General features: G+C 37.7%; 1 protein-coding gene across 1 annotated transcript in view; it reads left to right on the top strand.

Moving 5' to 3' along the window:
- Nucleotides 1–2829: 2829 nt before the first annotated feature.
- The window catches only part of LOC149244182 (uncharacterized), a 45216-nt gene continuing 30114 nt past the window's right edge, over nt 2830–17931 (top strand). The window contains exon 1 of the mRNA XM_089371462.1: nt 2830–2919. Within this exon, the coding sequence (XP_089227588.1) occupies nt 2830–2919 (90 nt within the window). The remainder of the gene's footprint in view (nt 2920–17931) is intronic.

Raw genomic sequence — 17931 nt, forward strand, 5'->3', positions numbered from 1 at the left:
CCAAGAGCAATGTGTGCATATTAGCATAGTTTAAGCTGAGTTAATGTTGAGAGCGCCTGGTGGAGGGTCTCAAGATTTCCAGGATGTGATAATTCATCTATTATCTGAAACCCAAAAGAAATGTGTACATATTATCATAGTTTATCTGTTAAGTCTCCTAGTACCTCAATAGATTTTCATTGAATTGTATATAACATGTATTTCTCATAATAACACATAATGGAATTACATTGATAATTATGCTCGGCTACCAAGGTTGAAGGTGAATCCCGAGAATTATATTGTTTGATTGTTGACTATGGTACAAGGATGTATGACCCCACTAGGCTATACAACTAAGTAATTAAATGACTTCACAAAATTGTGGGCCATGTGAAAGGCCTAGTAAGAAGGGTTAATAAACATAAATGTTTATTTTATTTTTATATAAATAATATTAATTATGGTCATCCATAAAATTAAGGGAAAAAAGTGCCAAATGAGAGTCTCACTTACGAGACTTTTAGAAGACACTTATTCCTCTCCCTAGAGATAAATAATTTCAGATGGGAAAATTGAGCCAAGAGGATGAGAGGAAAGAAAGCCCGAGGCAACCTTGAAGGCTTGGTACCTTGTTGGAGGAGGTCTAAGAGAGGATAATTAAGTTGCAAGTGTTTTGAACCTCAAACGGAACGTTGTTGAACCTCAAACACAACATTGTTGAGGGTAGGCATGAGGCTACCAAGAAAAGGATTTTTGAGTTGGTGCCAGTGAAATCCTAAACTATAGCTTGGTTGTCAGTGACTGGTAGGGATCAAGGAAAGTCTCCAAGAAACGTGTTAAGGTTACTAGTCATATAATTGGCAACATTGTTGAGGGTAGGCATGAGGCTACCAAGAAAAGGATTTTTGAGTTGGTGCCAGTGAAATCCTAAACTATAGCTTGGTGGTTAGTCACGGGTAGGGGTCAGGGAAAGTCTCGAGGAAACGTGTTAAGGTTACTAGTCATATAATTGGTGGTCACTAACTCGTAGGGATCACGAAAAGTCTCAAAGAAATCTATTAAGGTTATTAGTCAAATAATTGGTTTGGAAGCAGAAACTGGCTCGAGAGAGGTGGTTATGGGTTCTGGTATTCAAATACCGTACTCATTGGTTCGGTGGAACACCCCCCTTTCCTAGTAATTTTGTGGTTGGTTCAAACATACAAACAAATATAAGTATTTGAACTATTATTTGTGGTAATTTGTTTTTTAGTCACATGTGTTACTGATCTTATCACAAGAAGACGTCCGTATTCGCCATCAAACTAATGTATGGCTCTCAATTTGTTAAGAGGACTCTTCCTTCAACCCCCCTGCCTTGCGTGAGGACCAAACACCTTAGAACCAACACTGCGAACCCCTGCCTGTCCATCACCGCGCACCCTCGGCCCAAACACGTTCCATCGGACCAAACTAACAACATCAGACCAACCCGCCAACCATCGACCCTCCCTGAGACCCTAGCACAATTACTTGTCTCACTACACTATGGGGTTCCATTTGGATTTGCTTTATCATACGCATTTATTATCAATTTCGAAATTGCTTGATTTCACGGAAAATACTGTGCTATAGTACAGGCGCACGAGTGCTGGAACCAATGGCACGCGGGGAGATATATTTCTAAAGAAGGGGATTATGCTTATGGGTGAATAACTCTTTTTCTACGCGGGGAGATATATTTCTAAAGAAGGGGATTATGATTATGGGTGAATAACTCTTTTTCTTTCTTTTCACTAGACAATTTCTATGTTTGAAATATGTTTTCTTTCTATTACATGGTATTGTGTTTATGAATGCTGGTTACAATTTACTTTTATTAAAAATGAATAAAAACGAGTGAAATAGGCTAGTTTCCCAGAAACATTCTTAGCTTCACAGAGAGGGGATTGGAACAAACAAGCAAGTCCTACGGAATAAGTTGGACTATTCAAGATATTTAGACCCATTATAAAAAATAAAAATAAAAATTACCAAGAGAAATAATCAATAGGAGAGTACAATTTTCCCAATTGATTCGAAATATATATAAACAAAGACCAGCTTGAACCTCTCCTGTGTTCAAGTCTCGAACCCTGCGGGAAGGAGCTCCAAATTTCAAAGCAGGATTTCACAGCCACAGTTACACATTCTTGCGTACATTTAGCCAGCCATGGAAACAACAGAAAATGAAGCTTCTTCTTTCTAATCTGGCTATCCACCATGCCAGGAGTTTCTATTTTTCTGTTTTCCATATCTCAGGCTTATTTTTCTGTTTTCCATATCTCAGGCTTATGATGAAAGACTATATCATCTGAACTTTCTATCTCTTTCACTAAAGAGATCAAGAAAATTCAATCCAGTTTTTCTTTTCCATATCTTCCAGGCCTCTAGCCCGAAATTTGTCTCTTCAAAGATGAGATAAAGAAGAGTAAATACATTGACAGGTTCAGTAATTTTTCCCCACAAAATAAAGCACCTCGTTAAAGTGTTATTATCATATATTTTACGCTGAGAACATTCCAGTTTTGAGAAGTGGCCCAATACCACCACAAATATGGACTCCATGACGTCATAGACATCTCGTTCCCTGCAGATCATGCTTACCTGGTTTTCACATAACACTTTTGAGGGGGATTCAATATCCGACAGCTTGGGATCTCTGGTAGTTGGAAGGTTCTTTGTACAATTATTATTACCCCAAAATTTTGGGCTGGCATGCCGCACTGTGTCACATTTAAACATATGAATATTCAATTTTATCTTTCTTTTCCAATTACGAGAGTAGATATGCAATTTTATCTTTCTTTTCCAATTACGAGAGTAGATATGGAGAATTTATCGGAAATGGTTTTACGATGGTTTGAGCGAATTCTTATTTATCGGAAATCGTTTTACGATGGTATGGGAATGGGAATCGTAATTATTTTCATATGATGATGATGATGATGGTTAACGTCGGTTAAGACCAAATAATGGTTTATCGGACCTAAAGAAACAAATTATTTATTTTGATTTAAGATTTTATTCTTATGCTCAAAAAGCTTGGAAAGAAGCCTCCCGAGCTCACTATAATTTTGACATTGTAAAAGGCTAAGAGGGTCAGTGTTGTAACAAAGATTGTGAAACTGAGATCTAATGTGGTTGTACGTGGGGCACTCTTAGAGGAAGTGGTTTTCATCCTCGATGTTCCTATTCTCACATATATGGTAGATCCTTTCCATCCATGGCGTTTTAGGAACTGCCCAACGACCTGTTTCACTATGGAGCTCATGAGAATTCGTTCTAATCTTTGCTATATTAATTTTCTTCTTTGAGCTACTTAAAATAGAGAGATACTTTTGATCTTCTAGGGTGGAGTTGATGAATAATAACTTAATTTTCTTTTAGCTGCTAAATCTTTCTCACACCACATTTTTTCTTTGAACTTAGAAGTGACAATATCTTTAATGTTATTTATGTTTTACAATGCATCATTTTCGTTGATCTCCCGATAGTTTAACCAGGCCCTTGTGTCTTTATGCCACCCTCGATTGAGCAAATCCAGAAGCGTTTTATAACTTATAACGTGAAAATTAAAAGTAATACACCCTATCCTATTCTCCTGATAGAAGCAAGTCTTTCTCCTATTGAGAGCTTAGCTATGCTTAGGTTGTTGTTGTACAAGCACAAACTCAATAACATAGACGATCATAGACTTCCTAAGTTAGCTTTAAATTCTAGCCAAAACCATTATTATAATATTAATATGATTTAAAAAAAAAAAAATTATAAATTAAATTTTAAAGTCTTTTTCAACGCAGAAATGAATGTGGAGATTAAGATTAAGAATTTATGGGATATTGTTTTAAGTTGGTTTATTTCACTAAAATAAAAGGTTTATCAAATTTTATTATTATTATTATTATTATTATTATTATATATATATATATATATATATATATATATATTTCAGATATAATTAAATTGAGTTGTTTTTAATTCTAGCCAAAACCACTTAAGGCTCAAATGAGGTTGATATAAAGACAATAGGGCATGGTTAAACCATTAGGAGATCGACAAGAATGTTGCATTGCAAAACATTAATAACATTAAAAATATTGTTACTTCTAAGTTCAAAGAAAAAATGTGGTGTGAAAAAGATTTAGCAGCTAAAAGAAAAGTAAGATATTATAAGGAGGTCTTCAACCCCACCCTAGAAGATCAAAAGTATCTCTCTGTTTTAACTAGCTCAAAGAAGAAAATTAATATAGCCAAGATTAGAACGAACTCTCATAAGCTCCATAGTGAAACAGGTCGTTGGGCAGTTCCTAAAACACCATGGATGGAAAGGTTCTGCCATCTCTGTGAGAATACGAACATGGAGGATGAAAATCACTTCCTTTTAGAGTGCCCCGCATACAACCACATTAGATCTCAGTTTCAAAATCTTTGTTGCAATACTGACCTTCCTAGCCTTTTAAGTTGTCAAAATTACAGTGAGCTCGGGAGGCTTCTCTCCAAGCTTTTTGAGCGTAGGAATAACATCTTAAATCAAACTAAATAATACTAAATAATTAGTTTTTTTAGGTCGGATAGACCAAAGTTTGGTCTTAGTGGACGTTAACCATCATCATCATCATCATCATCAATGAGATTTTTTGAAAGTTTTTTTGGTGGGTAACTTTTGCAATCACAAACTTGATGGGTAACTTTTGCAAAATCCAAGTGCCTAGGGCTTTTTAAGGTGTTGAATCCATATATACAACCAAAAACCAATTTAAATAACACAAATCAAGATTTCACCTCAATTTTTTCACCCACACTATAAAGTCTGAAAAGACTCACTAAAGAAAACTTTCAATTAAACGTGGAGATTAATAATTTATAAGATATGGTTGTGGAGATTGATCCATTCTATAACCCACATGATGGTGATGACTAATTTCACTTTTTGTTCATTGTGGAGTTAATATATATTTAAAAAAAATACTCTAAATAAAAGAACAATATGGACTATAATAAAAATTGAAGTAATTATACAAATTTGGTTATTTTTAACTAGAAACATTATAAAAATTCTCCCTGGTCTAACTAATAGACAAAATAACTCTTTATTGAACATTTTTTTCTAATGTTTATGTCCAAATTCATGTATTTTTTTTTAGATCTCAAGTTTAAGTTGTTTATCCTACAATGATCAATTGCCTAAAGGGATTTTAAGGGTGTTGAATCCATTTATGCATTCAAAAGTGCATTTTGGACAATAAAAAATCACAATATTACGAAAATTTGTATTGCCCAAAATGCCATTTCCTAACTTAGACTATGCCTAAAACATCAATAATTCCATTTTCATTGTGCCCACTTGTTTTGTTGTTAATATTACAATCCACTATGAAAGAGGTGTAGAGCTCTGGTAAAAATATTTTATTTTCACCATTGAAATTATAATTTAAATATTTAGATGTTAAGTAATATAATTTTATATGAACTTTATAGACATAAAATAATTAAAAGATAGAAACAAAAAATAATTTTGCATTTCTCTTTATAAATATTTTAATATCCAACTTAAATAAACTATTTGAATAATCATATAGATAGAGAGAAGGGGAGAAGAAATTAATAGTAGAATAATTTAATTACTTCTTAATAAAAATATGTGATTTATCTATATTTTAATATAAAATAGTAACAATAATAAAATATTCAAAATTACAATTTAAACAATGAAAAATTACACACACATATATATGTTTTTTTAGATTTTCGTAACTTGGTAAATACATGTTTAAGATGTATCTACTCTTATCAAATTTCATTAGTTTATTACAATTATTATAATATTAATATGATTTAAATTTATTTTTATAAATCAAATTTCAAAGTTGTTTTCAAAAATAATTGGATGTTGTCAAGTGCTACTAGCACAAATGATCGAGGATGGGCCTAATTTGGATGTTGTAAGTGCTACTAGCACAACCGGTTGAGGATGAGTCTAGTTAGTAAGGTGACCCAGGATCAAACCTCACATACGTGGTTTCCCCATGCGAGGGGAGGAGACACGCTAAAATACAGTCACCTTAGGGTTGGTGTGGCCTAGGACAGGGGCGATGGTGATTTTGACGGCTTATCACACACTAAAATATAGTCAGCTAGGCTTAGGACATGTGCGATCCCTAGGTGATTTTGACGGCTTATCACATGCTAAAATACAGTCACCTTAGGGTTGGTGTGGCCTAGGACAGGGCTTATCACACGCTAAAATATAGTTAGCTTAGGGTTGGTGTGGCCTAGGACAAGTGTGATCCCTTAGGTGATTTTGGCAGCTTATCTGGTGTGGCCTAGGTTCGGTGTGGCTTACGGTTGGTGTGGCCTAGGACAGGGCATATCACACGCTAAAATACAGTCAGCTTAGGGTTGGTGTGGCCTAGGACAAGTGTGATCCCTTAAGTGATTTTGGCGGCTTATCTGGTGTGGCCTAGGTTTGGTGTGGCTTAGGGTTGGTGTGGCCTAGTACAGGGCTTATCACATGCTAAAATACAGTCAGCTTAGGGTTGGTGTGGCCTAGGACAAGTGTGATCCCTTAGGTGATTTTGGCGGCTTATCTGGTGTGGCCTAGGTTTGGTATGGCTTAGGGTTGGTGTGGCCTAGTACAGGGCTTATCACACCCTAAAATACAGTGAGCTTAGGGTTGGTGTGGCCTAGGACAAGTGTGATCCCTTGGGTGATTTTGGCGACTTATCTAGTGTGGCCTAGGTTTGGTGTGGCTTAGGGTTGGTGTGGCCTAGTACAGGTGCGATCCCTGGGTGATTTTGACAGCTTATCGCACGCTAAAATACAGTCACCTTAGGGTTGGTGTGGCCTAGGACAGGGCTTATCACATGCTAAAATACAGTCAGCTTAGGGTTGGTGTGGCCTAGGACAAGTGTGATCCTTGGGTGATTTTGGCAGCGTATCTGGTATGGCCTAGGGCGGTTGCGATCCCCAGGTGATTTTGAAAACTTAAATGCCCTTGAGTTATTATTTCCCAAAAATAAATAAACACAAATCACTTAACAAAAAACAATAATTAAATGTAAATATTTTTAAAAATTTATTGGATATTGTTTTAAGTTTATTAGTCTCACTAAAATATGACTCTTACAAAATTTAATTACTTTATTATAAATTTATAATGTTAATATGGGTTAAATTTAATTTGGTATTAATAGAGTAAGACTCCTATCAAATGTCATTATTTTATTACAACCTCACATTTGAGAATACTAGCTCTCCCAACCCAGAGCTATCTATTTAGTTTAGTTAGTTCACAAGAGCTCTCTTATTTAGTTTATGAGGAATCTTGGTATCTATCCGGGAGAAACGATATGAAAGGTATAGCTGAGTAACAAAAATCTATATTTTTGATCCCAAATGATTCATTTTCGTAGGATTCAGATTTCTCCGAACAAGGAGGAAGTGAATATGGAAAACCGCCATGTCATTATTTTATTACAAAATTATTATAATATTGGTATGATTTAAATTTATTTTTATAAATTAAATTTTAAATTTTTTCATCAATATATGGAGTTTTAAAATTTGTCGGGCATTGGTATCATTTTATTATAAAGGTATTATAATATTAATATAATTTAAATTTAATTGGGTCTTACTAGAATAGACTTGTGTAAAATGTCATTATTTTATTGATGATGATGATGATGGTTAACGTCCACTGAGACCAAATAATGATCTATCGGACCTAAATAGACAAATTATTTATTTTGATTTAAGATTTTATTCCTATGCTCAAAAAGCTTGGAGAGAAGCCTCCCGAATTCACTAGAATTTTGGCATTGTAAAAGGCTAGGAAGGTCAGTATTATAACAAAGATTGTGAAATTGAGATCTAATGTGGTTGTATGCAGGGCACTCTAAGAGGAAGTGGTTTTCATCCTCGATGCTCCTATTCTCACAAATATGGCAGATCCTTTCCGTCCATGGTGTTTTAGGAACTGCCCAACGACCTGTTTCACTATGGAGCTCATGAGAATTCGTTCTAATCTTTGCTATATTAATTTTCTTCTTTGAGCTAGTTAAAATAGAGAGATACTTTTGATCTTCAAGGGTGGGGTTGATGACCTTCTTATAATAACTTAATTTTCTTTTAGACGCTAAATCTTTCTCACGCCACAATTTTTCTTTGAACTTAGAAGTAACAATATCTTTAATGTTATTTATGTTTTGCAAAGCATCATTCTCATTGATCTCCCAATAGTTTAACCAGGCCCTTGTGTCTTTATGCCATCCTCGGTTAAGCCTTAGGTGGTTTTGGTTGGAATTTAAAGCTAGCTTAGGAAGTCTATGATCGTCTATGTTATTGAGCTTGTGCTTGTACAACAGAAACCTGAGCATAGCTAGGCTCTCAATAGGGGAAAGACCTGCTTCTATAAGGAGAATAGGATAGGGTGTATTACTTTTAATTTTCAAGTTATAAGTTATAAAACGCTTCTGGATTTGCTCAATCTTTCTCCATGATTCTCTGGAGATGCTGCAGCCCCAAACTTCACAGCCATATAAGATAACAGGAGTGACTAAAGTTTCAAAGAGGAACTTCTTTTTATCCCAACCTATAATATTAGTATGATTTATATTCATATTTATAAATTAAATTTTAAATTTTTTTACATCAAAATTTATTGGTCATTATTTTATTATAATTTTAGTATGATTTAAATTCATTTTTATAAATTAAATTTTAAATTTTTAAATTTTTTTACATCAGAATTTATTGGTCATTAATTTAAGTTTGGTTATTGTTTTAATTAATTTTTTTTTAAATTCAAAAGAATTTATTGGACATTGTTTAAAGATATCTAGTCTCATTAAAATAGGACTCCTATCAAATGTTATTATTCTATTATAAATTTATTATAATATTAGTATCATTCAAATTTATTTGATAAATTAAATTTTAAATTTTATTTTGATTGGTTTGACACATAAGGAATTTGAACCCTGAATTTCATTATTTACATGATATTGGAAGCGATGGATTTCCTCCAAAGCTTGAATCCAATGACCTCCCATTAATAGGGTACTTTTAACATTAGGAACTCTACCAATACAACTAACCTTTAAGGCTAGAATATATCTATAATAATTGAATTTATTTCAATTATTTAGAAGACTATTGGAGAATACTTTCAAAATTTAAAACCTTATCTATGATCATTCCAATAACCATAATCCAAAAATAATTAACTATATTCATTATTTTCTTTTACATCTTGAACCTTACTAGTGCCAGTAAAGTTTAAAGCCTATACATCTTTGTTGCATCCATTTTTAAAGAATTTTCTCTTTGGAAGTTATTTTTCCAAAAAAACATTTTACATTTTTGTATGCCTCGCTATAAATCATTTCTACATTGCTTTCCAAAAAGAAAATGTAAGAAAAAATAAATTACTAAAACAAACGGACATTACATATGCACTTCGCTGAACTCATTGTTTCCTAAGAGACCCCAAGGGAAGTTGTAAGGATTTTTTAGAGAGAGTGTATGCTTCCTCAATGAGTTATCTCAAGATATGAATATATGAAATCCATTCAGAGTATTCTAGCTCCCGAATTTTGGAGAGGACATAGTCCAATCCAATAGTATGAATTGTGTTCATATGTGTTTCCCAACCAATAGCCAATTTAGAGCCCCAAGGAGTTGGACCCTATGAATATTTTTCATTTTTGGAATTTGTAGGAGACGCAACATGAAAAAGTATCCCTTATTATTGGTACCTCGTCCAATGAAATATTTATTGTAGAGGCAGTGTGAATGGGAGAAGTATATGATGACCCTTATTCCATAGTGTTGTTGGGAAAAGTATCCAATTCGGAATGCCCCTATCCCACTCTAAGGTGTGATAGTGCCTTAGCAACAAACAAGGTAAACTAATTGAGTATTCTTCTTTATGAGATGTAAATGAGGAGCAAGGATGTAACTAACCTGTGTCTTCCGCTAGTTTGTTGATCCAAATCACTCCTCTCTTCAGTAGCTCCCAGCTCCTTGCTCCTTCATCGGCCCAGCTTCACCGAATTCCTGCAAGATCACAAGAGAGAGAAACTACACGAAGATATAGATATACATTCATAAAAAGCTCAAGATCAGATTAAGCTAAACATGTAAGCATAACAAAACATCATTGGTACACAGCATGTAGGAGAAACACAAATAGTTTATTGACAGAATAAGAAAGTCCAAGAGGAGATACAACCAAGTGAGTTCCGATCCAGCATCTACCTCCCAGAAAAGGAATCCCTTCCTCTCCTCCAACAAAGCATAAATCACCCAATGTACTAACCTCAATCTCAAACCAACAGCAATTCTCTGCAAAGTACAAAATTCCAGCCTCCTGAACCTCTGGGTGAGAGATCCATATATAGATCTAAGCAGAGAGGATGAGTCAGCTTATGCTTTGACTTGTGGCTTCTCTCTGTCAGTTCTTGCTTCCACTTGGAGGTTGAGAGCCTCTTACTCATCACTAGTCGAATTCATTGAGGCAAGTGTCATTGGAGAAGATTCTGGAAGCTTCCAGGGTCTTTCCACCTCGTTGAATGAGCTTGCCATTTGTCATTTCCCGCTCAGCGCACCCTGGTAGTGCTTCCACCTGCGTTGCAGTGCACCTAGCCAGTGTAGCCTCTGCATTTCAACGCAGGCAACTAGTGGAGCCTCTGAATTCATCCTGAATTGACTGTTTTTGAGTTGTTTTTGGTGTAGAACTTCTGGGAGAAGCTGTCATTGGTTGACCTTGTTCCTTTAGGGGCAGGAACAACTCTTTTAGGGACTTTGGATCCCTTGGATTATGGACATTTAATGCTCAATGATGTAAGGCACAAAAATGTCTATAACAGTTGCCCCCTAAAGTGTGAGGTCGTTTATCGGGTGAAATGCTTTATTAGGAGGATCCTAAGTTCTTCCAATGCTGGGAGGACACCTGTAATAAGATACAATACAATACATTATTTTTCATACTGTTTTCATGATCTGGCTGAGGTGGGCATTCCCATGCTCAGCTTTATAAATTCATTTTTATGTACATAGGACAGACAATCGTCTGATGGTAGACTGATGATTTTGATGAAATCATCATCCTTTTGGTAGGATGATTATCTGTGCTGCAATGTTGTACATGTCAATGTCTTTATTTTTCCTGAATATATATCGCAGCCCGGATGGATGAAACTAGATCTGGGGTCTTCAATCTCGGCCGATCTTCACTCTAAGTACAATTCGATCCATGTGAGAAATGTTCTGAAGTCGAACATGGAAAGACATCGCTTGATTACCAGTCAATGATGTAAATCGTTAACAAGCGCAAGAGGAATCACCGATAATGATAATGACCCTCAAGGTACTGCAATACAATTCACGTGGTGTGAATAAAGGACTTAGCGTCGAACACCACGCAAAATCTTTCGGTCGAAGGTCATTGATGTATACCTGTCGCCGGAAGTGAGAAACTTGCCATTGAGGCATGCAAGCTTCAAAGTACTGAAGGGGGTGTTCCTAGATCAACTTCTTGGATAATGAACTGATGTCGACAAGAAGCGATCCGTCAAAGGAGGGCCTTGATGTATCCCACATCAGTGACACGAAACGGAGCAAATGATTTTTATGGAGGTGAAAACGATCTGATGATATACGGTTCAGGGTGGCGGTCATGAAAGAATGAAGGATAATGTATGGTAGTGGATGGGACACGGTTGACTTCTCTGGATGACTTCTCTTGAACATATCGGCGACACTTGTGTGATGGATTGGTAGCATTTACCCCAAAGGTGGATGGTATGGTGAGACCATGGCGATGTGACCGGTGAATGAAACAACCTAACCCGACTCAGGCACAGAGTGGAAGTGTCATGTTCAAGAGTGACTTGCTACCAATAAAGTTCTTTGAGTTTCTTCCCAATTTTTCCCCAGTCATTGCTGACCAGTACCTCTTTATTTTTGTCAAGCTTGAGGAGGATAACATATGCTTGTTCTATAATTTGCCCTTCGGGCAAACCCATCGCTATGTTTTAACGAGCCTAGCGATATTGAAACTCGTTCTCGTCTAAAGACAAGTTGGTCGCTATTTAATGTTTTTAACGAGTCTAACGACAAAGATAACTCGGTCCTTTTCATTTTTAGAGAGTCTAAAAAGGTACGTAAAGTCAACTCCGAAAGTCCTTTTTCGTCATCTAATCCCTTAAGTCCGAAAAAGTATAAAACAATACAGAAGGGATGAATTTTCGATAGTTTTAACGAGCCGAACAAAACAAGCGCTCGATCGTTTTGTGCAATAATCCCTCAGGTCCAAAAAGATTAAAATCTAAAGGAGGGATAGCACTTCCGGTCGCTTTAACGAGCTGGAAGGCCAAAACTCGGCAATCTTTTCATATTTTACGAGTCAGATGAAAAGAGCTTAAAGAAGACTCATCTTTTGAGGAACAAGTGATAAAACGGGTAGCAGCTGATTCCAGGTAAGGGTTGGAATTTTCCAATCACGGCAGTGTCACAAGGATGGCTAGTGAAATCACTCTTCGCAGCTGTTCCTCAAAATGGGTAAACAATCAATATGGAGGTGAATGATCGGCCAATGGAAAAGTGGAGGTGACGGTGCAAACACGACCAAGGCTTTAATGGCTGATAATGTTACATTCACGGTTGTTATTTACCGGAGGGTAGTTCATTTTTTAACGAGCTTAAGCGCGGAAAAACACTGCTCGGTCTTATGTTTATTTTTTAACGAGCATGAACTATGTGCTAAAACTGCTCGATCTTATGTTTATTTTTTAATGAGCATGAACTATGTGCTAAAACTGCTCGATTATCCAGTCATATGATAAGAATGTCTCATGTAAGATCCCATTTTTTATGGAGCTTGCGCCTTACAAAGCTTTGCTCCTGGAATCCTTTCTTTATGCAAGTTCGGAAACGACTAATCCTACGAGTTTAAAGGGTTAGACCTACAGGTTTAAAGGGAGGACCTAAAAATTTAAAAAATAAATAGCCGCCCCTTGCTTGCACTCCAAAAGGGTTGCATGCCCCCAGGTATAAAACAGAGTTTCAAGGTTACCCCTACTTTAGTCTGATAAAACATTTGTTTCAGCGAGAGAGGCCTACCTCTTACTGGTCACCCAAAGATTGTTCTATTAATATTTCAAACAAAACACTTCTTCGGCAATGTCTACCGAGATAGACAAAGGTGATTGACTCAGTTCTGTAAACTCACATAACTTTGACAAAAGAATATTATTCTAGAATAACCCCACTTCCAAGACGGACGGGGTACAGACTAGTCATATTCTCCCGCGGAAACCTACCCTATACCCAAAGTTTTCCTGCCGAAGCAGACCAGGACGCATGCCCCCTGGGTTCCAGTCATATCCTTCCGAATTACTCGCGCTCATCGGGAGGACGGACCGTGGGTTGAGACATTTCTTGCATGAAGAGACCATTTAGGGACGGTATATGACTATTTGCGATGCGTGATCCGGGAAATGAAAGCTGGTCCACGAGCTTGACCACTCTTCCTTCGTGCGGAAAACACATTACTCTAAAGAGTGAGGAGACGATGGCTCCCATGCAATATATATAGTCTCATCCAAGGAGTAGGTTATAATCCAAGGGTCCTTGAACGACCATCACGTTCATTTGAACGGTCTTTCCTTTCAATGTTATGGGCACATTGGGGAGGATCCCTAAAGGTCGACTGGTTCCTTTATCAAAGCCTGTCAGATTTCTCATTTCAGGCAAAAGCGCTGGTGAACCAAGTGCTTTTCAAGCAATAGAGGAAAGGATACTCACAGATGCCCCCTCATCAATGATGGTGCCAGCCATGACCATTCTGTATATTTGGACGATAATTCTGAATGGTATGCTTGCTGGCAAACGGGGTCTGCCTAGTTGGTTCCAGTCAAAGGAGACAACTAGGTTGCTTGGTGGTGGGACCGAGTAAACGGCCGGATATCGCTCTGACGAACTTCCTTCCTGCGATAAAGGAATGGGGGTATTGCCCCCGTGCTCGTCGGAGTCTGTTTTGATGAAGAGAATTTGGATGGTGTCATCTTTATCCTCTTCAGTGACTGTATCATTCGAAGACAAAACCTCTGAAGGCAAGACCGGGTCAACTGCCGCCTCGACCTTTTGACTTTCGTCGGGTATGGATTCAGCTGGTTCATCTTCAATGACCGGCGCTTCAGCTGACCACTTGAGCGGGCCGGCTGGATTTTCAACTAACGAAGGACTCGGCAAGAGTTTTTTATATCCAGGAGGAAGTCGTAACGGTGAAACCGGACGATCATCCAAAACTCTTTTTGCTTCGTCTAAGAAGGGACAATGGTGGATAGCATGATTGCCTTCGCACAGTCTACAGGGAGATCTAGCTCTCCCTTTTTGTCCAAGGACTTCACTTTCGCTAGTTGACGGTGTGCATTCAACATGGCTATCAGAGGTTGATGCCACCGGATTGTGCAAACGGGGAGACCAGTCCCTTAATATCCAAGGGATGCAGGGACAATCTCTGTGGAAATGATCTCCCTTGCATATGACACATGGCGATTTAGGCCTAGTCAGTGTTGTGTGTGGATTTTTGTCAGACGACACTTGTTTGCCCCCAGTCGCTTTTTGCTCCTTCTTCTTCTTCTCTTTCTTCTTCTTTTCCTTCTTCTCCTTAGGAACTTGGTTTTTTGTTTTACCAGTTCCTTCAAGTGAAGAGGAAGGAGGAGAGGAAGAATTAGAGGAAGTAGAAGGCTGGTGGGTAACTCTGGACTGGTCTAACTGTTGATTCGACTGTTCAGGAATAGTGGTGTTCTGAACAACATTGGTTGAGAAGAGCCAGACCAGCAAGCCGATTGTCAGTCCTGGAAGCGACAATGTGGCCATATGGGGCGCACCAACATCTCCCCAAGAGGAGAAGGGACTAGGATTTCCACCAAGGGGAATTCCTTGGTTGGTGGGTTCCATTTTCTCAACCTAAAGATCAACGTAGGAAAAAAGGGGTGATTGTTCCGTTTAAAATAAATTTTAACGACGCTTAGACACAACTTGTTTTTTCAATTTTAAAGAGTCGAGAAAAAGCAAAAGATGACTCTAGTCTCCTTCGATGTTTTAACGAGCCCGAAGTGACAAATGCTCAGATGGACTTTTTCTGTTATAAAGTCTGAAAAAGGCCAAAAGGAACTGCTCTGGAGTTCTAGGTAGAGGGTGTGCCAAACTTTTCGCAAAACTGCAGAATACTTTTTAAGGTACGGGCGGTCAATCTTCCTGAATGTTGTGTTCAGTGCATTGCGATCAGTAGGGCGGCCGACACGGCTTCCTAAGGATAAAGGTTTTATGCCTATAGGGGTCTCCCAATATATACTCGACGGTACGTGGGAGCACAATCCGTACTGGCGCTATCGTCTCTCAGGAGGAATCACCCAACCATCAGCGAGATCGACAGTCACCAGGTTTTACGACGCCGGAACACGTCTCTAGCCTAGACCTCTATGTTGTGCGTTAAGTTACAAAGCGTTGTTAAGTTCATTCAATTTATTTTAGGTTGATCTTTCTTAGAAGTTTTCCTTTTTGGATCACCACGAGATGTATGATACAATTCCTAAATGCAGTCTAAAGATGACAAGCAAGCTTTTATATCTTTTCAACAATGAAAATCCTAGCTACAAGAGGAAAAGAAAGACACAATCTTTTCTCAAAGAGCATAGAGCACACTGTAAATGCACTTTTCCTAAATCAAAGCATGCAAACTATCAAAATGCAAATGCACATATGCATGTATTTGTTTTCGCTTTCTTAATATTGATGCCTAAAAAGAAAGCTGTTGTACAAATTTGAATTCGATTTCAAGTGAAAACATAAACAAGTTTCTTTTTGAAAACAAAAAGACGATTACGACACTTTATGATTTTGAAGTAAACACTTGTTTCGACACTAGAAATGCATAAATTCAAACCAAAAGACAAAAGTAAAAGCGTAATCAACTGTGAACAGCAAACAAACTCACTCCTAAGATCAAAACGACACTTACGACAGGTCTAGATCTAAGGGCGACAGTATGACTAGTTTACTTTTGTAATGGGAAACTGTAAATGATGTAACAAATACACAAAGAACAAATACAGTTTCTTTATACAACTGAGGCAGAATTGAGGCAAAGAAAAGGGGTTTCAGATAGGTACACTGACTGATAACAGGCTGCAAAAAACAGAGATAAAACTGAGCAAAAGGAAGCAGGGAACCACAGTTGCACAAGGCAAGGGCTGATCAGCGCACCCTCAGCACAGAGAAACTGAACTTCAGCGCAGGTATCCTTCACGGGACCTGCGTTGAAATGCAGAACCTCTTCACAGAGTCTGCGCTGAAGCAGAAACGAGAATTGTCTCTGGGTTCTGGGTCACGGTTTGCAGTTTAATCTACAGTTTTTGGCCGGATAAAAGCTATCAATTAGGTACAATTAGGAGGATGATTTAAAGGAGGACTAAGATCTATCACAAAGGGCTGTTAGAGCACTTGTGGATTAGTTTGTTCAGATCATAAAAGCAGGCCCAGTGAGTGGACTAGAGTGGCAGATCTCTACTTTGCATTTGAAAATGGCAAATGCATTTCGATTCGGCACTCCTGAGTTTATGAGAAGAACAACAATAGAAACACAAATAAACTAACAAGATACGATCCCCAGTGGAGTCGCCAATTTGTTGTTGGGAAAAGTATCCAATTCGGAATGCCCCTATCCCACTCTAAGGTGTGATAGTGCCTTAGCAACAAACAAGGTAAACTAATTGAGTATTCTTCTTTATGAGATGTAAATGAGGAGCAAGGATGTAACTAACCTGTGTCTTCCACTAGTTTGTTGATCCAAATCACTCCTCTCTTCAGTAGCTCCCAGCTCCTTGCTCCTTCACCGGCCCAGCTTCACCGAATTCCTGCAAGATCACAAGAGAGAGAAACTACACGAAGATATAGATATACATTCATAAAAAGCTCAAGATCAGATTAAGCTAAACATGTAAGCATAACAAAACATCATTGGTACACAGCATGTAGGAGAAACTCAAATAGTTTATTGAAAGAATAAGAAAGTCCAAGAGGAGATACAACCAAGTGAGTTCTGATCCAGCATCTACCTCCCAGCAAAGGAATCCCTTTCTCTCCTCCAACAAAGCATAAATCACCCAATGTACTAACCTCAATCTCAAACCAACAGCAATTCTCTGCAAAGTACAAAATTCCAGCCTCCTGAACCTCTGGGTGAGAGATCCATATATAGATGTAAGCAGAGAGGATGAGTCAGCTTATGTTTTGACTTGTGGCTTCTCTCTATCAGTTCTTGCTTCCACTTGGAGGTTGAGAGCCTCTTACTCATCACTAGTCGAATTCATTGAGGCAAGTGTCATTGGAGAAGATTCTGGAAGCTTCCAGGGTCTTTCCACCTCGTTGAATGAGCTTGCCATTTGTCATTTCCCGCTCAGCGCACCCTGGTAGTGCTTCCACCTGCGTTGCAGTGCACCTAGCCAGTGTAGCCTCTGCATTTCAACACAGGCAGCTAGTGGAGCCTCTGAATTGATCCTGAATTGACTGTTTTTGAGTTGTTTTTGGTGGAGAACTTCTGGGAGAAGCTGTCATTGGTTGACCTTGTTCCTTTAGGGGCAGGAACAACTCTTTTAGGGACTTTGGATCCCTTGGATTATGGACATTTCATGCTCAATGCTGTAAGGCACAAAAATGTCTATAACACATAGAGTGGCGGGTTTTGTAGGGACCATCAAAGTAACCCATGAGATATCATAATCCAACTCTGGGAAGTAGAGGACTATAATGTACCTCAAGATTTACATTGTTTAAGCTTAACCTTAAGTTATATATACTGTAATGCACCTCAAAATTTACATTGTTTAAGCGTAACCTTGAGTTATATATATATATATA

This window comes from Pinus tabuliformis, chromosome 8 (assembly GCF_031772625.1).
Source record: "Pinus tabuliformis cultivar Carrire ecotype Pingquan chromosome 8, CPIR1, whole genome shotgun sequence".
Taxonomy (NCBI): Eukaryota; Viridiplantae; Streptophyta; class Pinopsida; order Pinales; family Pinaceae; genus Pinus; species Pinus tabuliformis.